Raw genomic sequence first — 27,045 nt, 5'->3', positions numbered from 1 at the left:
GGGGATTAGAATGCGGCTGTAGGGGAAGGAATAGAAGAAAGGGTTACAGGAGAATATGGGCTTGGCAGTAGGAATGAGGGAGGAGAAAGAATAATTGAGTTCTGCAATAAATATCAGATGGTAATAGCAAATGCTCTGTTACAGAATTACAAGAGGAGAAGGTATAATTGGAAAATACCCAGAGACTCAAGAAGATTCCAGATGAATTACATCACAGTCAGAGATTCCTAAATCAGATACGGAATTGTAGGGATATCCAGGTGCATATAGATACTTTAGTAACATTGAAGAACAGACTGAAATTTAAGAGAATCGTTCAGAAGATTTAGTGTGGAAGGAATTGCAATACTAAAGTACTTAGGAATGATGAGACATATTTAAAGTTTGTTAAGAATGTGGATACTGTGATAGAGAACACCACTGTAGGCAGGCCAGTTGATGAGGAGTATCTAGAAAGGGCAATCACAGATGTTGGGCAGTCAGACAGAGGTACTAGGAAGATAACTCTGAAGACACCTTGAGTAACAAAAGAAATAATTCAACTGACTGATGAAAGAAGGAAATACATAAATGTTCTGGGAATAACAGAAATATAAATCACATACAAATAAAATAAACAGGAAATGCGGAGTAGCCAACAGAAATGGTTGCAGGAAAAATGTGAAGAAATGAGAAAAGAAATGATTGTTGGAAGGCCTGACTCAGCTTATGGAAAAGCCGAAAGAATTTTGGTGAATTAAAAGAATGGGTGATAACATTACGAATGCAATGGGAATTCCACTGTTAAATGCAGAGGAAAGAGTAGATAGGTGGAAAGAGTATACTGAAGGTCTCTATGAGGGAGAGAACTTGACATTCCATTGGAATTTCTGAACTCACTAGCGGGAAAGAGTGGTGTGCATGTGTGTGGGAAGGGGGGAGGGGGTGGGGGGGGGATGGGGGGAGAGGGGTGTCAACCAAACAACTAGTTAACTATTCAAGGTGGTGTGTGGAATTTATGTGACAGCTGATATCAGAAATTCAGAAAAATATCACCCATTCAGTTTTGAAGAGAGAAGAGCAGATAAGTGTGAGAACTATCGCACAATCAGCTGAACAGCTCATGCATCGAAGTTGCTGACACAAATACGAGAGCTATCCACAAAGTACATTACGTTTTGGAATTAAAAATAAATAAAGTATTGGAAAATTTTTTTATTATATACAGATGAAAGCCACACTTAAATACAACTTTTCTACATAGTTGCCATTTAAATTAAGGCACTTATCGTAGCCATGGACAAGCTTGGAAATTCCTTTACGGCAGATGAGTGAACAACTCCCACTTAAAAGATTCGAGAACTTCACAAGTGGCATTTGCCATGTGGGCCCGGGCGTTGTCGTGAATCAGCAAGATCTTTGAGCCCAACTTTCCCCTGTGCTTGTTTTGTATTGCTCTTCTGAGGTTGTGCAGAGTTTGGCAATACCTTTGAGAGTTTATTGTAGTGCCTCTTTCCAGGAAATCCACAAAAATCACACCTTTTCTGTCCCAAAAGACAGCCGCCATCACCTTCCTTGCTGACATTGTCTGCATGCATTTCTTGGGTTTTTGGGGGGAATTTGTGTGCCCCCACTGCATTGACTGCAATTTTGTCTTGCAGTTCACATGCTTAACCCATGTTTCGTCACCAGTAACGATGTGATCGAGTAATGAGTCACCATCTTTCTCGTAAGCGTCCAAAAACGTTAACGCTGCAGCCATTCGCTGATTTTTGTGAATCTCTGTCAAGATTTTTGGTATCCGTCTTGCACAAGACTTGTGGTAACCAAGCTTTTCGGTAATGATTTCGTGCAACAAACTTCGTGAAATTTGTGGAAAACTCATAGAGAGTTCCATTATTGTGAAATTAAGGTTTTCAAGGACCGCGGCATTGACTTTTTTGACAAGTTCGGCAGTCACTATGCTGGGTCTTCCACTTTGCTCTTCGTCGTGAATGTTAGTTCAGCCATTTTTAAATTTTATGACCCCTTGATGCACTCCACCTTCAGTGATTATGTTGTCCCCATACACTTCACAAAGCTGCCAATAGATTTCTATCGGTGTACAGTTTTTTGCAGTCAGAAACCTTATTACAGCATGCACTTCACACTTCGCGGCATTTTCAATTAACGCTGCCATTTCAAACTGTCACAGTAACTGAACGGAGTACAGCACGAACCTCTCACTAGCACGGCAGGATGCCGACTGAGCGGCGGAATGCCATGACACCAAGATGGCCGCACTAGCCCCGCCCCAAATGGACACAAACGAAAACGTAATGTACTTCGTGGATAGCCCTCGTAATATACAGAAGAATGGAAAATCCAGGATGGAATGTAACAATATGAGAGAAGGACCATATAGCAGAGATGCTGAGCCGCGATAAGCACAATAAAAAGATTCACACAATCATAGTTTTCGGCCATTGTCAGCAGTAGACACACACACACACACACACACACACACACACACACACACACACACACACACGCACGCAAGCGCAACTTGCACACACATCTGCAGTCTCAGAGAGCTGAAACTACACTGTGAGCAGCAGCACTGGTGCATGATGGGAGTGGCGACTGGGTGGGGGTATGGAGGAGGCTGGGGCGGGGAGGGGGAGGGATAGTAAGGTGGGAGTGGCGGACAGTGAAGCATTGCAGTTTAGACGGAGGGTAGGAGAGAAGGTGTGGAGGGGGGAGGGGTAAGTAGTGGAATGGAGAGAAATAAAAATAAAATAAATTAAAAGACTGGGTGTGGCAGTGAAATGACGGCTGTGTAGTGCTGGAATGGGAACAGGGAGGGGTGTGGATGGGTGAGGACAGTGACTAACGAAGGTTGAGGCCAGGAGAGTTACGTGAACGTAGGATGTATTGCAGGGAAAGTTCCAACCTGCGCAATTCAGAAAAGCTGGTGTTGGTGGGAAGGATCCATATGGCACAGGCTGTGAAGCAGTCATTGAGATGAGGGGTATCATGTTTGGCAGCGTGTTCAGCTACAGGGTGGTCCACTTGTTTTTTGGCCACAGTTTGTCGGTGGCCATTCATGCGGACAGACAGCTTATTGGTTGTCATGCTTACATAGAATGCAGCACAGTGGTTGCAGCTTAGCTTGTAGATCACATGACTGGTTTCACAGGTAGCCCTGCCTTTGATGTGATAGATAATGTTAGTGACCGGACTGGAGTAGGTGGTGGTAGAAGGATGTATGGGACAGGTCTCGCATCTAGGTCTATTACAGGGGTATGAGCCATGAGGTAAGGGATTGGGAGTAGGGGTTGTGTAAGGATGGATGAGTATATTGTGTAGGTTCGGGGGACGGCGGAATACCGCGGTAGGAGGGGTGGGAAGGATAGTGGGTAGGACATTTCTCATTTCAGGGCATGACGAGAGGTAATTAAAACCCTGGCAGAGAATGTAATTCAGTTGCTCCAGTCCCAGATGGTACTGAATTACAAGGGGAATGCTTCTCTGTGGCCGAACTGTGGAACTTTGTGAGGTGGTAGGAGACTGGAAAGATAAGGCACAGGAGATTTCTTTTTGTACAAGGATGGGAGGATAATTACGGTCAGTGAAGGCTTCAGTGAGACCCTGTCTGCCACTCCCACCTTACTATCCCTCCCCCCTCCCCACCCCAGCCTCTTCCTTACCCCCACCCAGTTGCCGCTCCCATCATGCACTGGTGCTGCTGCTTGCAGTTTAGTTTCAGCTCTCTGAGACTGCAGATGTGTGTGCAAGTTGCGTTTGCGTGAGTGTGTGTGTGTATGTGTGTCTACTGCTGACAAAGGCCTTAATGGCCAAAAGCTATGATTGTGTGAATCTTTTTATTGTGCCTATCGCGGCTCAGCATCTCCGCTATATGGTGAGTAGCAACTTTCCTTCTCTTGTATTGATACAGAAGAATGGAAAAGAAAATGGAGGAATTGTTTGGTGATGACCTGTTTGCCTTACAAAAGGTAATGACACCAGAGAGACAATCCTGGCATTGTGCTTGGTATTGAAAGCAAGACTGAAGAAAAACCAAGACACATTCATAAGATTTGTTGCAATGGAAATCTATTCAACAATGTGATCAATACAAACCTGGAAGAGCAGTTGAACAGAATGGACAGTGGTTTGTAAGGAGGCTATAAGATGAACATCAACAAAAGCAAAATGACAATAATGACGTGTAGTCTAACTAAATAAGGTGATGCTGAGGGAATCAGATTAGGAAATGAGACACTTAAAGTAATAGATGAGTTTTGCTATTTGGGGAGAAAAATAACTGATGATGGTCAAAGTAGGGAGGATATAAAATGTAGACTGAATATGGCAAGAAAAGCGTTTCTGAAGAAGAGAAATTTGTTAACATTGAGTATAGATTTAATTGTCAAGAAGTCTTTTCTGAAAGTATTTGTATGTGAAACATGGATGAAAATTAGTTTAGACAAGAAGAGAATAGAAGCTTTTGAAATGTGGTGCTACAGGATAATGTTGAAGATTAGATGAGTAGATCATGTAACTAATGAGGAGATACTGAATAGAATTGGGAAGAAGAGGAATTTCTGGTACAACTTGTCTAGAAGAAGGGATCGGTTGGTAGGACATGTTGTGATGCACCACCAACTAACTAACTAACTAACTAACTAATTAGTGTTGGAGGGCAGTGTGGAGGGTAAAAGTCATAGAGGGAGACCAAGAGATCAATACACTAAGCAGATTCAGAAGGATGCAGGGTGCAATAGTTACTTGGAAATTAAGAAGCTTGCACAGGATATAGTAGCAAGGAGAGCTGCATCAAACCAGTCTCTGGACTGAAGACCACAACAAAAACAATCAATCAATACAATTTTTATGTTTTAGTTGTCATCTTCTAAATACTGGGGTCATTACTAAATGCATTGACAAATATATGCATTTCACAACTGCTATCTTCTATATTTTTAATACTTACCAAAATATACTTGGATAAGAAACTTTTAGTGGCAAAGGTAGCATTCAATATTATTTATTCCTGATGACCAGTTACAACAGTTAAGACTGTCATCTTCTGATCTTCAAATAAAGTTTGTTGTTATACTTCCTGTTCCAATATGACTGTATCACACCTGCCATATCAATATTATAGTGGATAAGTCAAAGTACATTTCACACAGGTTTGTTACATATAAAAAAAATTAAAAAACACTTTCTGTAACTAGGGATAACCACACATACAGAATTCCACTGATGCTTGTTAGATGATGAACTGCATAACAGTGCACACATGTGCACTGTTACACAGTAGGGCATTTGACTGTTAAATAGTTAATTATGTCATTTTATGATCATAATATACTTTTTCCTTCCTGAATTTCAGTATTCTTTTATAAAAACAGAAATGAATTCCAAATAATTTGAAAGCCCACTAAAATGCTCCACTAGAGTCATATGATGCCTATGGTGTCAACGGCCAGCTTGCTGCTACTACTATCATAAAGCTAACTCACAGTGATGTCTTGTTTTGGAATTTACGTTTCAGAAAATGCGATTCCAAATGGTGTGTAGTATCATACTACAAATACATCCATAAAAACTCTTGAAAAATTGTTTTTGAGTGTTCCAGAGTTTGAGAAAGTGCATAAAAATTGCTTGCACTGTACTGGCAAAATGCTACTGTGTCAATGCCAAAGTTCTCTTAACTCTCTAAAGTTAAAATTAATTTACCTGTCATATACACTTTCTCGCTGTTACAAAGGAGGATTGCATCAGTCGAAAAAATTAAAGTCTTAGTAAAAATTATTGTTCTACCCGCTTCCTTGTACAGCATTTGTAGATTGGTTGGTAGAGTTGTGGACTGTGTACTATTGAAAGATGATATACATAGGCTCCTGATTCAAATCTAGCCTACAACAATATTTTAACTTATTTATAAAACATTTTGACAGTCCTTTCATATGAAAACCAATTCACAATTACTAAACTTCAGCACACCGATTACAGAGTATTATTGTGTTTTCTTTGGTGTTTACATGCACTTAATTTTTGCAGTAGCTGTTCACACATGTCACATTCAAAACAATATTTTATTTTTATTTTTGTACTGTCCAGCTAGAATCCTTATTGTTTAAGCTTTTGAAGTTTTATCATGTTGCAATAAATGAAGTTAAGTCTGCTTCACACATGACGTTAGTTTACACTCACAAATGCCACGTTTGTGTTACCTGCATGTTGTAAATGCTTTATATCTCTTTGCATACAAAACCTCATCGTCCTACACCTTGTTGTAGTGGGGGAGTATGGTGATACCTTCACTACAAACAATGCTTTCCAAAAAAAGGTAATATTTTGTATTTCTCAGACTAAGATTAATGTGAAGCTGCATACAATACATCCCACCATTGAAATAGTCAACAATCTAGATATAAGATATGGACCCATTAGCAAAAGTTCCACAATTCTTTAGTTCTGGGTGAGTTCAATGATGTTGCATGGAGCAGGGATAAGAATGTCCGTCCTTGCACATATTGCTGCTTTAAATGAGAGGAGCATAATTTTATTAAGGTTTCCACTATCAGTCTTCACAAAATTTCTTTCTATTGTTACTTAAAAGTTGTAAATGCACTTTCCATCATTAAATAGCTCAACTATTTGCAGAAAAAGTTTGTAGAATCCTAGTAACTTTGGCTAACACTCCTGTGACACATGTATAGCTTCATGTTACTGCAAGTCTATGGTGTCACCAGAGCCTTAGCCAATAACGAGCATCTTCAATTGCATGAGCAAATCTTGATATTTAAGCTTTAATTACATAAAAATAAAAGAGATATTTTGTGAGAATATTCAGTGTAAATGCAGTTTGAATGTTATAATCACTCCAATTAACAGCAATCCAAACCATATTTTTAACATAGTAAAATAGCCTATTCAGCATTTACCAAGCACTAGTGGAACATTATGTGTGCACATCCATCCCTAGTTATACATGGTGCTTTTTAACTATATTATTTTTATTTGTGACAAACCTGTTTTATTTTTAACAAACATGTGTGGGAGTGTGCCATGTCCCATCCACTATAATGTCAACATGGCAGGTGTGGTACAGTCCTAATGGAACAGGACATAAAACAACAAAATGTTTTTGCTGAAACCAGTCATCAGAATAAATAATACTGAATGCGGTCATGGTCATTAAAGGTCTTTTCAAAGCAAAACAGTTTGCTCCTTCCCATCCGTAGTTATGAGAAATTTCAATAACTGGATAAAGCAAATTCAACTATTATTTTATTTCAGATTTTAGTCAATGGCGTTAATTTTTCATTTTAACAGAGAGAACCATTCACAATATACTCATTTAAAATGTGAAACTATAGATAGTGTTACACATTTCATGTATATAAAAATTATATCATACATACCACCTTCCACAGTAAGTGTAGTGAAGTTGTAATAAGCTATTGTTGAGCCTGCATTGTTGTGAGCTGTAACTCGAAGCCTATACTTTGTTGCAGGTGTAAGATCCAAAACACTGTAAACTCGTTCTGTTGGAAGCACATTGTTTGACACTAATGTCCAGTCTCGGGACCGTTCAGTATCATGGTATTCAATAATGAAATAGAGTATTGCACAGCCACCATCACCCCAGGAATCCAACCAAATGGTCACAACTGTTGAATTCACAGTCAGCAACTGGCTCTGTTTAGGTTTCACTGGAACTGTAAGAAAATGCATTTACATGCATGGCTATCCTTCTTCAAGAAACACAACATTGTAACTTCCCTATTTCCTCCTCTTAGCAAGTTATATACCTCATTTACAAATTTAACATTACAAATAAGAAGCTATGTACCTGTTCCTTTTGTGTATGCATTCACAATATCACATGGAAGACCTGTACCTATCTTGTTGTAGGCTGTTATGTAGAGCTGATATCGTGTACCACACCACAAATTTTGTAGCAAGTGGGAATTTGCTCTTGATTCAATATGCAACTCCTCCCAGTCACCATGGTCCCTTTTATAGTTAATCACATAGCCTGTAAATTTATATCTCATTGTAAATAACTGGACCAATAAATAATATAAATATGACATCAAGATATAAAATTTGCATGCTGTAGAGGAAAGTGTGCTGAGGGCATATCTTCACTGCACAGTACAAGAAAATATTGCCCTTTAAGAATAATTATTAGAAAAACAGAGACAAACCTAATATTGGGCTTCCACCATTGTGGTTATCAGTCCATTGCAGCTGGAGGCTATCAGCATAAGATGCTATCACTGACAATGATGGAGGATCAGGTGGAACTGAAACCAATTTAACATTACACACTATAGCTGGTGTACACAAATTATCGTAGTTTACTGGTATTCTTAGTTTTAAATCTAGTTAAATGAAGGATGAAGTGACTTCATTGGTACACACTAATTAGAAAAACATGGCACTAAAATAAGACAGCAGTAAGAATATAGTTTAAAATCTGCATTTTACGAAGTCCATTTACCATAACAAACTCCACTTGTGTACAAATAATATCTGTATCTCTGAAATAAAATATCTGAAGGATACAACACATGAAGCAGCATGTTGTTAAGTAAATGAAAAATATTTTATGTTCATGGTTTTTCCATTAATTCTTCATAGAAAAATTCATGTTTAAGAATCAGACACTTCATTGCTAGTATTCTAGTAAAATTTTGGAAAGGAAAGTTGCTACTTGCCATATAGCGGAGATGCTGAGTCACAGATAGGCACAACAGAAAGACTGTCACAAATAAAGATTTCAGCAAGAAAGGCCTTCATCAAAAATAGATCACACACACACATACATATACATGACTGCAGTATCAGGCAACTGAAGCCACACTGTGAGCAGCAGCACCAGTGCATAATTGGAGTGGTGACTGGGTGGGGGGTAAGGAGGAGGGATAGTAGGGTAGGAGCATTGGACAGTGAAATGCTGCTGGGGAGTGAGTAGCGATGAGCTGGAGAGACATTAGGTTAGCTATGTGCAATCCAGAGATTAGATGGAGGGCAGGGGAGAGGGCCCACAGCCATACCCCAATCTGGATTGAGGGTGAGGACACCCTATCAACATTCCCCAGAACCTCAACAACTTCTTCCCCATTTGCTTCACCTGGTCATATTCAACCCAACAAGCCCCTTCCTAGATGTGACCTCCACTTCAAAGTACCTCTGTCCATATCAAACCTAACCTAACCATCAGCAATACCTCCAGTTCAACAGCTGCCACCCGTTCCATACCAAGACGTCCCTTCCATACAGCCTAGCCACCCACAGTCGTCGCATCTGCAGTGATGAGCAGTCCCTCTCAAAATATACCAAGGGTCCCACTGAAGCCTTCACAGACCGTAATTATCCTCTCATCCTTGTACAAAAACAAATCTCCCATGCCTCATCTTTAAGTTTCCCACCACCTCCCTAAGTCCCACCATCCACAGAAGAGCATTCCCCTCGTAACTGAGTACCACCCAGGACTCGAGCAACTAAATTTCATTCTCCACCAGGGTTTCAACTACCTCTTGTCGTGCCCTGAAATGAGAAATGTCCTGCCCACTAGCCTTCCAACCCCTCACGTAGTAGTATTCTGCCATTCACCGAACCTACACAATATACTCATCCATCCCTACACAACCCCGGCTCCCAATCCCTTACCTCATGGCTCATACCCCTGTAATAGACCTAGATGCTAGACCTGTCTCATACATTCTCTCACCACTACCTACTCCAGTCCAGTCACAAACATCAGCTATCACACCAACGGCAGGGCTACCTGTGAAACCAGCCATGTGATCTACAAGCTAAGCTGCAACCACTGCGCTGCACTCTATGTGGGCATGACAGCCAACAAGCTGTCTGTCCACATGAATAACCCGACAAACTGAGGCCAATAAACAAGTGGACCATCCTGCTGCTGAATACGCTGCCAAACACGACATCCTTCATTTCAATGACTGCTCCACAGCCTGTGCCACATGGATAATTCCCACAAACACCAGCTTTTCTCAACTGCACAGGGGGAAACTTTCTACACAATATATCCTACATTCCCGTAATCCTCCTGGCCTCAACCCTTGTTAGTCATTGTCCTCACCTATCCAGCCCCTTCCCTGTTCCCATTCCAGCACTACACAGCCCTCATTCCACTGTCCCATCCAGTCATTTTACTTCTCTCTTTTTCTGCTACACCCCCCTCCCACCCCACCTCTACCCTGCTCTCCATCTAACCTCCAAACTGCACATAGCTGCCCTACTCTCTCTCCATCTCATCCGTTCTCACTCCCCAGCAGCACTTCACTGTCCGCCACCCTTACCCTACTATCCCTCTCCCTTCCCGCCCCAGCCTCCTCATTACTCCCACCCGTTGCCACCCCCATGCACTGGTGCTGCTGCTCGCAGTGTGGCATCAGTTGTCTGAGACTGTAGTAATGTGTATATGAGTTGCATTTGTGTGAATGTGTGTGTGTGTGTGTGTGTGTGTGTGTGTGTGTGTGTGTGTGTGTAATCTATTTTTGACTTGTGCCTATATGCGACTCAGCATCTCCGCTATATGGTGAGTAGCAACTTTCGTTTTTATAATATTGTTAGATTACATCCTGGATTTTCCAAAAAAATTTTAATATTATTAACTGGAGTTGCAAACTCAGAGCTATACTGAAATTTAAATAAATTGTAATAAATCAGTTACAGATATATGTTTCTTTCCTAGAAATGATGTATTAACACATAAAACTCCATATATCTCCCCCATTCCTTCACCATTCTGACTATCCAAACCTACAAAAACATAGGTAAATGCATGTGTGTGCTTGCACTCAAACTCCCCCCCCCCCCCCCCGTCCAACACACACAAATATAGATTGCTCCTCATACGGTGATGTAGCAGCAGTTGGCAAGTTGTAAGACCTAAGGCATGAGTGGTATTCTCTGACTTCCTGTTGAAATATTAACATCTCTTAAAATGTAGACCCGGCAGGGTCAGGGGGGATTTTCACCTGCCTCGAGATGACTGGGTGTTTGTGTTGTCCTCATTATTTCATCATCAGTCATTAAAGTGATGAGATTGCTGATAACCATGCAGTTGAGTGCCTCACAATCCAAAACATCATCATCATCATCCTTTGTTCTAGAGCCCCAAATAGGAGAGCACAATTTTGAATCCCAGTATGAACACACTGATTTAATTTTACAGATTTCATTACATCAACTGAGATTTTTTTGGCTAAATACAATGTGGCATATTTAAGTCTGTATCGTGGCCATATTTAAGAAAATTTCCTGTTTGTATTATGTTTACTATCAGCATAATGTTCTGCTTATAATAATGCAAAAAGTGAACAAGTCACTCTACCCATAAGTTATGTTGTGGTCACTGTTTGCTTTATGGCTTTTAAATATTTCCCTGGATGTGGATTGTTTCATAACACACTGCACCATATTTCAGTCTCGAGTCTTCTGACCACGTTCATCTGTAAACCATATACACCTGCAGCTGGCCAGAAGATTCTACACTGAAATATTGCACCAATAAGTTGTTGAAACTCCACTATACAAGCACGCCTCACAACTGATTCAGAGATTCAGCCGACTGCTATTGCCTCTCTGTATTTCCCAAATTCCACATTGGGTTTCCTGTGATGTGGGAGTAGCAACCCAGGGAAAAATAATGTAATGGAAACCATACAATGCAGCTATTCATAGCCAGTATGCCAGTATTTGCATCCCTCTCCATTTTAGTTACATGGCCATTAGGCTGTGGTCTAAGGCATATTTCTGTGCTTAACATTTCATCTCCTAATGCTGGAGACATCCTTTGGATTTTGTTAGTTGACTTTCCAACTCAAACAAGCTCAGCAAGCCAAACTGTTTATATGTAAGTGCGCAATAGTAGGGTTGTGACTCATCTGACCACTGCCAAAGATCACTAATTATCACAGCATCTGTAACAGAGCTCGTACTGCAGAAGAGTTGGGGCTGTTTGCTTTATTTAGCACTAAGGCTCTCAAATTGCATACTTTCAGACAGTCTTCATTTCTATTAAATTTGTTTTTATGTTATTGAATTTCTATGTACTCCACAAAGTTGTAAATATTGGACTTTGATAAAACTTCAGTATCAGGTAATCGAGTTAAGTGATTCTCTTGTCCCAGTTCACAATCTGTGACTGCTGATTTATCCATTTTGTCCAGAACACTATTGCTCTTATGTTCATTAAACTGGGTGTAGGTGCTTCTTTTAGTAGTTTCTATGTACACTTGACTTCATGAGCATGGAATTTTGTGCACTGCCAATGTATCAAGTGGTGGGTGGAGGTCAGTGATCTGTATACTATCTGGATGTAAATCTGCTGTCTGTGAGCACAGTATTTTCCTGTACACCTTGAGAGTGTTTGCTCTCATCACCTGCCATCTTCCAGTTAGGATAGAAAGTTTCACTTGCTGTTAATGGAGTGTATGTTGTGAGTGTAAAATGGTTATTTCTTACTCTGAATACAGCTTTAGGAATCAGTGGAGCAAGAAAGGTGATTTAACTTTCCCTCGACATTAAGTGAATGTCAAGAAATGACAAAAATCGCATAAATATCTTTAGCATTGCCTCACGCATGTTGCAAGGTTTGTTCTGTTTCAAAGAGATTTCCTCTGCAAAAATGTGACTTGTTGAAGCACTGCCACTAAACACAAAGGCTTAACACCTACATACAGTTTTTTGTGTGGACATCACTTCTTGGAAGAAGATTATTTTGTAAGGTCTGGTACATTCAGAAGACATCTCAAATCAGAAGTAGTGCCATCACTGTTTGCATTTCCAATGCTTTTAATGCCCAAGCACAAGCAACAAAGTTGGCAGATCAGAATAACAACTGAACACCCTACTGTAGAATCTCATGATTATACTGGACAGGTTAGTCACTTGAATTCTTAGGCACATAAATGTTGCATTTGTTTCCAAACAAGCACATTTTCTCACTAGTACTCTCCAAGCTTGGTTTCACATCTGTACAACTAGGATTCGAATCTTGTTTCATTTCACTCAGAGTTAGAAGGCATCTAAGGAGTTTGAACTGGGACACAAATAGAAATGGTTGATATAGCCACTGAAATGTGTAGTTTTTTTTAATCAATGCTGCATAGTAACAGATGAAAATTCAAGAGTCTGCAGGAGAAAGTTACAAGAAGAGAGAAGAAAAACTTTTCGATGAAAGACATTATAAGTTATCTGGATAAAAAAAGTCATCTAACAGAGAAGCTGAATGAATTCCTGAATCAACAAACAGGGACTCAGGTGGAACTAGTGTGTAATTTGTTAAACAATAATGTGTCATCCACAGGAAATAGATACAGGACAGGCATTAAAACATTTGTTGTGACTCCGTATTTTTACTCCCCCAAGGCACATGAATAGTTACAGACATTAATGCCTCTGATGCATAAATCATTGGTTTCTCATTGGGCACTGACAGAATTGTGAACCTGGTTTTTTAGGTGGCATGTTCCAGTAGCAGTGTTGAACATACAGTACGCAAAAAATTAAGTTCATATTCAGTCTTTTCAATGTACTACTGTGTACCTGGTTTCAATCTCCTTGTTAATACTTAATGTTTATAAATTCATCTTATTATGAATGAGGAAAAAGTAGATGGATGTACGAAGATGTCTTTGGGACATTACTATGGAAATCCGTTAACTTTTATTACAAAACAGCACTTTAAACTTCTTCATTTCATCGCAGTTCCCTTTTGGTACATGTGCATTAGTTACAACAAAAGAAGAGAATATAATTTTCATGTCAGTGCGAAATAACTTTGGCTATTAAATATTGTATCTGATAATAAAAATCTTAAATTTTGTAAAATACTCCATATTTAGTTGTGGATATCCATGTACACGTTTAAATTAACCCTATTATGTTTTCTCTGATGTAAAGATGTTACCAATGAGCTATAACCATTTTCTGAGTGCATGGGAGTCGACACATCCTGACCAACAAAGACAAGCACATCTAAATCTCCAGGAAGATACAATGCAGGAGGTGTTCCTGGGAGGTAAGCAACATAAAAACTAATATTTTAGAAAGAACGCCATAAAAAAAAAGAAAAAAAGAAAACAGGTAAATGTTTCAAATGTAATAAACTGCCATTGGATGAAAGACTACAGAAATGTTTTCTCCAAATATAATAAACCTGGCCATTATGCAAAAGACTGCAGAAACCCTATGTCAAGGGAACAAGGTCAGAATCAGTATAAATTGAGAGGGCATGTCCTGATAAACAAAACTACTTCATAGTAGTATGCAAGTATATAGAGGAACGTGTGAGGATTTTAGATTTTGCTGCTACTGATCACATGTGTAATGAAACTGAATGGTTTACTAACTACAGTCCATTTGGCAGTGAAGCTCCTATCTGTGTTGGTGATGGCAGCTTTATTAGCTTTATTCCATCACAAACAAAAAAAGATGAAATAAACATTTTAGGCTTTGATGGAGAAAACTGGAGTGAGAAACACCTGTAAAATGTTTTATATGTGGCTGGGACTCAGTTGAGTTTATTCTCACTTGGGGCAGCTCTTGACAAGGAAATTACAACAAGCAGATGTTTCAAGGGAGAAATATGTTGTTGGAATGGGAGTTTGTGATTAAAAGTTGTTCAGGATTAAGTTTAACATTTTGTTGAGTGTAAATGACACTGCTGTTATGGTCTTCAGTCCACAGACTGGTTTGATGTAACTCTCCATGCTACCCCTATCCTGTGAAAGTTTCTTCATCTATGAGTAACTACTGCAACCTACATCCTTTTGAATCTGCTTAGTGTATTCATCCCTTGGTCTCCCTCTATGATTTTTACCATCAACACTTCCCTCCATTACTAAATTGGTGATCTCTTGATGCCTCAGAACATGTCCTACCAACCGATCCCTTCTTCTAGACAAGATGTGCCACAAATTCCTCTTGTCCCCAGTTCTATTCAGTACCTCCTCATTAGTTATGTGATCTACCCATCTAATCTTCAGCATTCTTCTGTAGCACCACATTTTGAAAACTTCTGTTATCTTCTTGTGTAAACTATTTACCATCCATGTTTCACTTCCATACATGGCTACACTCCATACAAATGCTTTCAGAAAGGACTTCCTGACTCTTATATCTATACTCAATGTTAACAAATTTCTCTTCTTGAGAAATGCTTTCCTTGCCATTGCCAGTCTACATTTTATATCCTCTCTGCTTCAACCATCATCAGTTATTTTGCTCCCCAAACAGCAAAACTCATCTACTACTTTAAGTGTCTCATTTCGTAATCTAATTCCCTCAGCATCACCTGATTTAATTCTACTACACTCCATTATCCTCGTTTTGTTTTTGCTGATGGTCTTTTCATATCCTCCTTTCAAGGCAATGTCCATTCCATTCAACTGCTCTTCCAGGTCCTTTGCTGTCTCTGACAGAATTACAATGTCATCGGCAAACCTCAAAGATTTTATTTCTTCTCCATGGATTTTAATTCCTACTCTGAATTTTTCTTTTGCTTCCTTCACTGCTTGCTCAATATACAAATTGAATAACATCGGGGATAGGCTACAACAGTGTCTCACTCCCTTCCCAACCACTGCTTCCCTTTCGTTCCCCTTGACTCTTTTAACTGCCATTGGGTTTCTGTACAAACTGTGAATAGCCTTTTGCTCCCTGTATTTGGCCCCCGTCACCTTTAGAATTTGAAAGATAGTATTCCAGTCAACATTGTCAAAAGCTTTCTCTAAGTCTACAAATGCTATAAAAGTAGGTTTGCCTTTTCTTAATCTATCTTCTAAGATAAGTTGTAGGGTCAGTATCGCCTCATGTGTTCCAACATTTCTACAGAAACCAACTTGAACTTCCCCAGTTTTTCCAATCATCTGTAAAGAATTCATGTCAGTAATTTGCAGCCTTGACTTATTGGACTGATAGTTCAGTAATTTTCACACCTGTCAAAACCTGCTTTCTTTGGGATTGGAATTATTATATTCTTCTTGAAGTCTGAGGGTATTTCACCTGACTCATACATCTTGCTCACCATATGGTAGAGTTTTGTCAGGGCTGGTTCTCCCAAGGCTATCATTAGTTCTAATGGAATGCTGTCTACTCCTGGGACCTTGTTTTGACTTAGGTCTCTCAGTGCTCTGTCAAATTCTTCATGCAGTATCATATCTCCCATTTCATCGTCATCTATGTCCTCTTCCATTTCCATAATATTACCCTCAAGTACATCGCCCTTGTATAGACCCTCTATATACTCCTTCCATCTTTCTGCTTTCCCTTCTTTGCTTAGAACTGGTTTTCCACGTGTGCTCCTGATATTCATACAGGTATTTCTCTTTTCTCCAAAGGTCTCTTTAATTTTCCTGTAGACTGTATCTATCTTACACCTAGTGATATATGCCTCTACATCCTTACATTTGTCCTCTAGCCATCCCTGCTTAGCCATTTTGCACTTCCTGTCAATTTCATTTTTGAGATGTTTGTATTCTTTTGCACCTGCTTGACTTACTGCATTTTTATATTTTCTCCTTTCTTCAATTAAATTCAATATCTCTTCTTTTACCCAAGGATTTCTACTAGCCCTGATCTTTTTACCTACTTGGTCCAATGCTGCTGTCACTGTTAAATCTTTCAGAGCTACCCATTCTTCTCGTATTGAATTTCTTTGCTCTGTTTGTGTCAATCGTTCCTTAATGGCATTATTCAGGCAAATATGGCTATAACGTAGTTCTTAAAGTCTGACCCAAAAGGCTTTCACACTTAAACTTATCATTGTGAAGAAGATTGAGAAAGATTAGATTAGATTAGTACTTGTTCCATAGATCTTGAATACGACACTTTGTAATGATATGGAACGTGTCAGGTTAATAAAAGGTGTCTATACAAGATATTACATTACACAAAATATTACATTACACTTAATAATTTTTAATTTTTTGTGGGGGTTGGGGAAATTACCCACTTACTATATCCAAAAATTCATCTAATGAGTAGAAGGAGTTGCCATTAAGAAATTCTTTTAATTTCCTTTTAAATGTTATATGGCTATCTGTCGGACTTTTGATGCTATTAGGTAAGTGACCAAAGACTTTTGTGACAGCATAATTTATCCCCTTCTGAGCCAAAGTTAGATTTAACCTTGAATAGTGAAGATCATCCTTTCTCCTAGTGTTGTAGCCAAGTACACTGCTATTACTTTTGAATTCGTTCGGATTGTTAATAAAAATTTTCTTAAGTGAATATATATATATATAAAAAAAACAAAGATGACGTGACTTACCAAATGAAAGTGCTGGCAGGTCGACAGACACACAAACAAACACAAACATACATACAAAATTCAAGCTTTCGCAACAAACTGTTACCTCTTTAGGAAAGAGGGAAGGAGAGGGAAAGACGAAAGGATGTGGGTTTTAAGGGAGAGGGTAAGGAGTCATTCCAATCCCGGGAGCGGAAAGACTTACCTTAGGGGGAAAAAAGGACGGGTATACACTCGCACACACACACATATCCATCCACACATATACAGACACAAGCAGACATATTTAAAGTGAATATGTGTGTGCGAGTGTATACCCGTCCTTTTTTTCCCCCTAAGGTAAGTCTTTCCACTCCCGGGATTGGAATGACTCCTTACCCTCTCCCTTAAAACCCACATCCTTTCGTCTTTCCCTCTCCTTCCCTCTTTCCTGATGAGGCAACAGTTTGTTGCGAAAGATTGAATTTTGTGTGTATGTTTGTGTTTGTTTGTGTGCCTGTCGACCTGCCAACACTTTCATTTGGTAAGTCACATCATCTTTGTTTCTAGATATATTTTTCCTATGTGGAATGTTTCCCTTTATTATAACCATATCATTAATTTGAACCCAACAATTACGTTTGTTATTGTCGCTGTTGCATTTCGAAATCTTTCCTTTTGTCTTATATTCTCTTTATTTTCTCTTTCTGTTTTTACCAGTAGTCTCACTTTGTATTCACCTTCCCCTTTTTACCGTAATACAATTTTATCCCGCCTATATATACTCAATAATACGTAACCCACTTCCAAACCATAACCAAAAAAATTTTTATTTTCCGCTTTCAACACTACCGCAGCTATAAAGTCCACCGTTTCTAGTTCAATAACAGCTGTTTTCACGTATTTAACAACCATTTCGGCTAGTTCTAATAACTTTCACTTTATTTCCACTTCCGTTTTTCGCACATCACTGATCATTTTTAGCCACTTGGTCTTTAAATATGTCTGCTTGTGTCTGTATATGTGCGGATGGATATGTGTGTGTGTGCGAGTGTACACCCATCCTTTTTTCCCCCTAAGGTAAGTCTTTCCACTCCCGGGATTGGAATGACTCCTTACCCTCTCCCTTAAAACCCACATCCTTTCGTCTTTCCCTCTCCTTCCCTCTTTCCTGATGAGGCAACAGTTTGTTGCGAAAGCTTGAATTTTGTGAGTATGTTTGTGTGTCTGTCGACCTGCCAGCACTTTCATTTGGTAAGTCACATCATCTTTGTTTTTTTTATATATATATATATATATATATATATATATATATATATATATATAGAGAGAGAGAGAGAGAGAGAGAGAGAGAGAGAGAGAGAGAGAGTTATAATAGAGGGCAACATGCCACGTAGGAAAAATATATCTAAAAACAAAGATGATGTGACTTACCAAATGAAAGTGCTGGCAGGTTGACAGACACAGAAACAAACACAAACATACATACAAAATTCAAGCTTTTGCAACAAACTGTTGCCTCATCAGGAAAGAGGGAAGGAGAGGGAAAGACGAAAGGATGTGGGTTTTAAGGGAGAGGGTCAGGAGTCATTCCAATCCCGGGAGCGGAAAGACTTACCTTAGGGGGACAAAAGGATGGGTATACACTCGCACACACACAAATATACATCCACACATATACAGACAGAAGGAGACATATTTAAAGCCAAAGAGTTTGGGCAGAGACGTCGGTCGAGGCAGAAGTGCAGAGGCAAAGATGTTGCTGAATGACAGGTGAGGTATGAGTGGCGGCAACTTGAAATTAGCGGAGATTGAGGCCTGGTGGATAACGGGAAGAGAGGATATATTGAAGAGCAAGTTCCCATCTCCGGAGTTCGGATAGGTTGGTGTTAGTGGGAAGTATCCAGATAACCCGGATGGTGTAACACTGTGCCAAGATGTGCTGGCTGTGCACCAAGGCATGTTTAGCCACAGGGTGATCCTCATTACCAACAAACACTGTCTGCCTGTGTCCATTCATGCGAATGGACAGTTTGTTGCTGGTCATTCCCACATAGAATGCGTAACAGTGTAGGTAGGTCAGTTGGTAGATCACGTGGTTGCTTTCACACGTGGCTCTGCCTTTGATCGTGTACACCTTCCGGGTTACAGGACTGGAGTAGGTGGTGGTGGGAGGGTGCATGGGACAGGTTTTACACCAGGGGCAGTTACGAGGGTAGGAGCCAGAGGGTAGGGAAGGTGGTTTGGGGATTTCATAGGGATGAACTGAGAGGTTACGAAGGTTAGGTGGACGGCGGTAAGACACTCTTGGTGGAGTGGGGAGGATTTCATGAAGGATGGATCTCATTTCAGGGCAGGATTTGAGGAAGTCGTATCCCTGCTGGAGAACCACATTCAGAATCTGATCCAGTCCCGGAAAGTATCCTGTCACAAGTGGGGCACTTTTGTGGTTCTTCTGTGGGAGGTTCTGGGTTTGAGAGGATGGGGAAGTGGCTCTGGTTATTTGCTTCTATACCAGGTCGGGAGGGTAGTTGCGGGATGCGAAAACTGTTGTCAGGTAGTTGGTGTAATGCTTCAGGGATTCTCGACTGGAGCAGATTCATTTGCCACGAAGACCTAGGCTGTAGGGAAGGGACCGTTTGATGTGGAATGGGTGGCAGCTGTCGTAATGGAGGTACTGTTGCTTGTTGGTGGGTTTGATGAGGACGGATGTGTAAAGCTGGCCATTGGACAGGTGGAGGTCAACATCAAGGAATGTGGCATGGGATTTGGAGTAGGACCAGGTGAATCTGATGGACCCAAAGGAGTTGAGGTTGGAGAGGAAATTCTGGAGTTCTTCTTCACTGTGAGTCCAGATCATGAAGATGTCATCAATAAATCTGTACCAAACTTTGAGTTGGCAGGCCTGGGTAACCAAGAAGGCTTCCTCTAAGCGACCCATGAATAGGTTGGCGTATGAAGGGGCCATCCTGGTACCCATGGCTGTTCCCTTTAATTGTTGGTATGTCTGGCCTTCAAAAGTGAAGAAGTTGAGTGTCAGGATGAAGCTGGCTAAGGTAATAAGGAAAGAGGTTTTAGGTAGGGTGTCAGGTGATCGGCGTGAAAGGAAGTGCTCCCTCGCAGCGAGGCCCTGGACGTGCGGGATATTTGTGTATAAGGAAGTGGCATCAATGGTTACAAGGATGGTTTCTGGGGGTAACGGATTGGGTAAGGATTCCAGGCGTTCGAGAAAGTGGTTGGTGTCTTTGATGAAGGATGGGAGACTGCACGTAATGGGTTGAAGGTGTTGATCTACGTAGGCAGAGATACGTTCTGTGGGGGCTTGGTAACCAGCTACAATGAGGCGGCCTGAATGATTGGGTTTGTGAATTTTAGGAGGAAGGTAGAAGGTAGGGGTGCGGGGTGTCGGTGCGGTCAGGAGGTTGATGGAGTCAGGTGAAAGGTTTTGTAGGGGGCCTAAGGTTCTGAGGATTCCTTGAAGCTCCGCCTGGACATCAGGAATGGGATTACCTTGGCAAACTTTGTATGTGGTGTTGTCTGAAAGCTGACGCAGCCCCTCAGCCACATACACCCGACGATCAAGTACCACGGTTGTGGAACCCTTGTCCGCCGGAAGAATGACGATGGACCGGTCAGCCTTCAGATCACGGATAGCCTGGGCTTCAGCAGTGGTGATGTTGGGAGTAGGATTAAGGTTTTTTAAGAAGGACTGAGAGGCAAGGCTGGAAGTCAGAAATTCCTGGAAGGTTTGGAGAGGGTGATTTTGAGGAAGAGGAGGTGGGTCCCGCTGTGACGGAGGACGGAACTGTTCCAGGAAGGGTTCAATCTGGATAGTGTCTTGGGCAGTTGGATCATTATGGGTAGGATTAGGATCATTTTTCTTCGTGGCAAAGTGATACTTCCAGCAGAGAGTACGAGTGTAGGACAGTAAATCTTTGACGAGGGCTGTTTGGTTGAATCTGGGAGTGGGGCTGAAGGTGAGGCCTTTGGATAGGACAGAGGTTTCGGATTGGGAGAGAGGTTTGGAGGAAAGGTTAACTACTGAATTAGGGTGTTGTGGTGCCAGATTGTGTTGACTGGAATTTTGAGGTTTTGGAGGGAGTGGAGCTGGAAGTGGGAGACTGAGTAGATGGGAGAGACGGGGTTTGTGTGCAATGAGAGGTGGTTGAGGTTTGCTGGAAAGGTTGTGAAGGGTGAGTGAGTTGCCTTTCCGGAGAAACCAGGAGATTGGATAGTTTTTTGAGGTGAAGGGTGGCATGCTGTTCTAATTTGCGGTTGGCCTGTAGGAGGATGCTCCGAATAGCCGGTGTGGATGTGGGAGAGGAAAGATTGAGGACTTTTATTAAGGATAGGAGTTGACGGGTGTGTTCATTGGCTGAGTTGATGTGTAGGTGAAGGATTAGGTGGGTGAGGGCAATGGATTGTTCAGTTTGGAACTGGTATAGGGACTGATGGAAAGAAGGGTTGCAGCCAGAGATGGGAACTTTAAGTGTGAGGCCTTTGGGGGTTATGCCAAATGTCAGACAAGCCTGAGAAAATAAAATATGCGAGTGTAATCTAGCTAGGGTGAAGGCATGTTTACGGAGGGAATGTAAATAAAACTTAATGGGGTTGTGGGGGTCTTGTGAGGGTGACATGGTATTAGAAGGTGGAAAGTGTAACATGAGGTTGAAATGAAAATGAAAGATAAAAATATATGGGGAGAGATAATCTTTAATTTTCATTTCAACCTCATGTTACACTTTCCACCTTCTAATACCTTGTCACCCTCACAACACCCCCACAACGACCCGATTAAGTTTTATTTACATTCCCTCCGCAAACATGCCTTCACCCTAGTCAGATTACGCTCGCATATTTTATTTTCTCAGGCTTGTCTGACATTTGGCATAAGCCCCAAAGGCCTCACACTTAAAGTTCCCATCTCTGGCTGCACCCCTTCTTTCCATCAGTCCCTATACCAGTTCCAAACTGAACAATCCATTGCCCTCACCCACCTAATCCTTCACCTACACATCAACTCAGCCAATGAACACACCCGTCAACTCCTATCCTTAATAAAAGTCCTCAATCTTTCCTCTCCCACATCCACACCAGCTATTTGGAGCATCCTCCTACAGGCCAACCGCAAATTAGAACAGCATGCCACCCTTCACCTCAAAAAACTATCCAATATTCTGGTTTCCCACCTCCGGAAAGGCAACTCACTCACCCTTCACAACCTTTCCAGCAAACCTCAACCACCTCTCATTGCACACAAACCCCGTCTCTCCCATCTACTCAGTCTCCCACTTCCAGCTCCACTCCCTCCAAAACCTCAAAATTCCAATCAACACAATCTGGCACCACAACACCCTAATTCAGTAGTTAACCTTTCCTCCAAACCTCTCTCCCAATCCGAAACCTCTGTCCTATCCAAAGGCCTCACCTTCAGCCCCACTCCCAGATTCAACCAAACAGCCCTCGTCAAAGATTTACTGTCCTACACTCGTACTCTCTGCTGGAAGTATCACTTTGCCACGAAGAAAAATGATCCTAATCCTACCCCTAATGATCCAACTGCCCAAGACACTATCCAAATTGAACCCTGCCTGGAACAGTTCCGTCCTCCGTCACAGCGGGACCCACCTCCTCTTCCTCAAAATCACCCTCTCCAAACCTTCCAGGAATTTCTGACTTCCAGCCTTGCCTCTCAGTCCTTCTTAAAAAACCTTAATCCTACTCCCAACATCACCACTGCTGAAGCCCAGGCTATCCGTGATCTGAAGGCTGACCGGTCCATTGTCATTCTTCCGGCGGACAAGGGTTCCACAACCGTGGTACTTGATCGTCGGGAGTATGTGGCTGAGGGGCTGCGTCAGCTTTCAGACAACACCACATACAAAGTTTGCCAAGGTAATCCCTTTCCTGATGTCCAGGCGGAGCTTCAAGGAATCCTCAGAACCTTAGGCCCCCTACAAAACCTTTCACCTGACTCCATCAACTTCCTGACCCCACCGACGCCCCGCACCCCTACCTTCTACCTTCCTCCTAAAATTCACAAACCCAATCATTCAGGCCGCCTCATTGTAGCTGGTTACCAAGCCCCCACAGAACGTATCTCTGCCTACGTAGATCAACACCTTCAACCCATTACGTGCAGTCTCCCATCCTTCATCAAAGACACCAACCACTTTCTCGAACGCCTGGAATCCTTACCCAATCCGTTACCCCCAGAAACCATCCTTGTAACCATTGATGCCACTTCCTTATACACAAATATCCCGCACGTCCAGGGCCTCGCTGCGATGGAGCACTTCCTTTCACGCCGATCACCTGACACCCTAGCTAAAACCTCTTTCCTTATTACCTTAGCCAGCTTCATCCTGACCCACAACTTCTTCACTTTTGAAGGCCAGACATACCAACAATTAAAGGGAACAGCCATGGGTACCAGGATGGCCCCTTTGTACGCCAACCTATTCATGGGTCGCTTAGAGGAAGCCTTCTTGGTTACCCAGGCCTGCCAACCCAAAGTTTGGTACAGATTTATTGATGACATCTTCATGATCTGGACTCACAGTGAAGAAGAACTCCAGAATTTCCTCTCCAACATCAACTCCTTTGGTTCCATCAGATTCACCTGGTCCTACTCCAAATCCCATGCCACATTCCTTGATGTTGACCTCCACCTGTCCAATGGCCAGCTTTACACATCCGTCCTCATCAAACCCACCAACAAGCAACAGTACCTCCATTACGACAGCTGCCACCCATTCCACATCAAACGGTCCCTTCCCTACAGCCTAGGTCTTCGTGGCAAATGAATCTGCTCCAGTCGAGAATCCCTGAAGCATTACACCAACTACCTGACAACAGTTTTCGCATCCCGCAATTACCCTCCCGACCTGGTATAGAAGCAAATAACCAGAGCCACTTCCTCATCCTCTCAAACCCAGAACCTCCCACAGAAGAACCACAAAAGTGCCCCACTTGTGACAGGATACTTTCCGGGACTGGATCAGATTCTGAATGTGGTTCTCCAGCAGGGATACGACTTCCTCAAATCCTGCCCTGAAATGAGATCCATCCTTCATGAAATCCTCCCCACTCCACCAAGAGTGTCTTACCGCCGTCCACCTAACCTTCGTAACCTCTCAGTTCATCCCTATGAAATCCCCAAACCACCTTCCCTACCCTCTGGCTCCTACCCTTGTAACCGCCCCCGGTGTAAAACCTGTCCCATGCACCTTCCCACCACCACCTACTCCAGTCTTGTAACCCGGAAGGTGTACACAATCAAAGGCAGAGCCACGTGTGAAAGCAACCACGTGATCTACCAACTGACCTGCCTACACTGTTACGCATTCTATGTGGGAATGACCAGCAACAAACTGTCCATTCGCATGAATGGACACAGGCAGACAGTGTTTGTTGGTAATGAGGATCACCCTGTGGCTAAACATGCCTTGGTGCACAGCCAGCACATCTTGGCACAGTGTTACAACGTCCGGGTTATCTGGATACTTCCCACTAACACCAACCTATCCGAACTCCGGAGATGGGAACTTGCCCTTCAATATATCCTCTCTTCCCGTTATCCACCAGGCCTCAATCTCCGCTAATTTCAAGTTGCCGCCACTCATACCTCACCTGTCATTCAGCAACATCTTTGCCTCTGCACTTCTGCCTCGACCGACATCTCTGCCCAAACTCTTTGTCTTTAAATATGTCTGCTTGTGTCTGTATATGTGTGGATGTATATGTGTGTGTGTGCGAGTGTATACCCGTCCTTTTGTCCCCCTAAGGTAAGTCTTTCCGCTCCCGGGATTGGAATGACTCCTGACCCTCTCCCTTAAAACCCACATCCTTTCGTCTTTCCCTCTCCTTCCCTCTTTCCTGATGAGGCAACAGTTTGTTGCGAAAGCTTGAATTTTGTGTGTATGTTTGTGTGCCTGTCGACCTGCCAGCACTTTCATTTGGTAAGTCACATCATCTTTGTTTTTAGATATATGCTTGTGTCTGTGTATGTGTGGATGGATATGTGTGTGTGTGCGAGTGTATACCTGTCCTTTTTTCCCCCTAAGGTAAGTCTTTCCGCTCCCGGGATTGGAATGACTCCTTACCCTCTCCCTTAAAACCCACTTCCTTTCGTCTTCCCCTCTCCTTCCCTCTTTCCTGATGAGGCAACAGTTTGTTGCGAAAGCTTGAATTTTGTGTGTATGTTTGTGTGTCTATCGACCTGCCAGCGCTTTTGTTCGGTAAGTCACCTCATCTTTGTTTTATATATATATATATATATATATATATATATATATATATATATATATATATATATATATATATATATTTTTTTTTTTTTTTTGTGAGGCTACAGTGAAGATCTCTAGCTCTTTAAGTGAGTGTCTACAGGATGATCTTGGATGAGCTCCAGCAATTATTCTGATTACACACTTTTGTGCAATGAATACTCTTTTATTTAATGATGAGTTACCCCAGAATATGATGCCATATGAAAGCAGAGAATGAAAATAAGCATGGTAAGCTAATTTACTGAGATGTATATCGCCAGAATTTGAAATGACCCTAATAGCATAAGTAGCTGAACTCAAACGTTTCTGCTGACCCTCAGTGTGTTTTTTCCAGTTCAACCCCTCATCAATGCATGCACCTAGAAATTTTGAATATTCTACCTTAGCTACCGATTTCTGATCAAAGTCTATATTTATTAATGATGTCATTCCATTTACTGTGTGGAACTGCATATACTGTGTTTTGTCAAAGTTTAATGAGAGTCCATTTGCAGAGAACCACTTAATGATTTTCTGAAAAACATCATTTACAATTTCACCAGTTAATTCTTGTCTGTTGGGTGTGATAGCTATACTTGTATCATCGGCAAAAAGTACCAGCTTTGCATCTTCGTGAATATAGAATGGCAAGTCATTAATATATATTAAGAACAGCAGAGGACCCCAAGACCAAAACTTGTAGCACTCCATTCATGATTGTTCCCCAGTTTGAGAAATCACCAGTTTTTTGCATATTATGTGAACTACTTATTTCAACTTTCTGCACTCTTCCAGTTAGGTATGATTTAAACCATTAGAGTACTGTCCCATTCATACCACAGTATGTGAGCTTATCTAGAAGTATTCCATGATTTACACAATCAAAAGCCTTTGATAGATCACAAAAAATCGCAACGGGTGACTTCCGGTTACTCAGAGCATTTAATATTTCATTAGTGAAAATATATATAGCATTTTCTGTTGAAAACCCTTCTGGAAACCAAACTGACATTTTGTTAAAACTTTATTTTTACAAAGGTGTGAAGCTACTCTACAATACATTACTTTTTCAAGAACTTTGGATAAGGCAGTCAGAATAGAGATTGGGCGATAGTTGTTGACATCAGATGTTCAAATGGTTCAAATGGCTCTGAGCACTATGGGACTCAACTTCTTAGGTCATAAGTCCCCTAGAACTTAGAACTACTTAAACCTAACTAACCTAAGGACATCACACACATCCATGCCCGAGGCAGGATTCGAACCTGCGACCGTAGCGGTCGTGCAGTTCCAAACTGCGCGACCGTAGCGGTCGTGCAGTTCCAAACTGTATCGCCTAGAGCCGCTCGGCCACTCTGGCCGGTTGACATAAGATGTATCCCCTTTTTTATGCAGTGGTTTAACAATGGCATACTTCAGTCTATCTGGCAAAATACCCTGCTTCAGGGAACTATTACATATGTGGCTAAGGATCCCACTTATTTCTTGGGAACAAGCTTTTATTATCCTGATGGAAATGCCATC

The 27,045-nt window shown here is 41.5% G+C and overlaps 1 protein-coding gene across 1 annotated transcript in view; it reads right to left on the bottom strand.

Annotated features, from left to right (window-relative positions):
* LOC124798734 (Down syndrome cell adhesion molecule-like protein Dscam2) overlaps window positions 1–27,045 on the bottom strand; it is a 444,553-nt gene that overhangs the window by 48,117 nt on the left and 369,391 nt on the right. Inside the window, exons 26-28 of the mRNA XM_047262262.1 lie at window positions 8,187–8,285; window positions 7,829–8,014; window positions 7,398–7,694 (exon numbers count right to left, since the gene is read on the bottom strand). Coding sequence (XP_047118218.1) covers window positions 7,398–7,694; window positions 7,829–8,014; window positions 8,187–8,285 — 582 coding nt within the window. The remainder of the gene's footprint in view (window positions 1–7,397; window positions 7,695–7,828; window positions 8,015–8,186; window positions 8,286–27,045) is intronic.

The sequence above is a fragment of the Schistocerca piceifrons genome, chromosome 5, assembly GCF_021461385.2.
Source record: "Schistocerca piceifrons isolate TAMUIC-IGC-003096 chromosome 5, iqSchPice1.1, whole genome shotgun sequence".
NCBI classification, from domain to species: domain Eukaryota; kingdom Metazoa; phylum Arthropoda; class Insecta; order Orthoptera; family Acrididae; genus Schistocerca; species Schistocerca piceifrons.
The sequence above is the reverse complement of the archived record's forward strand: the minus strand, read 5'-3'. Positions and strand labels throughout refer to the sequence as shown.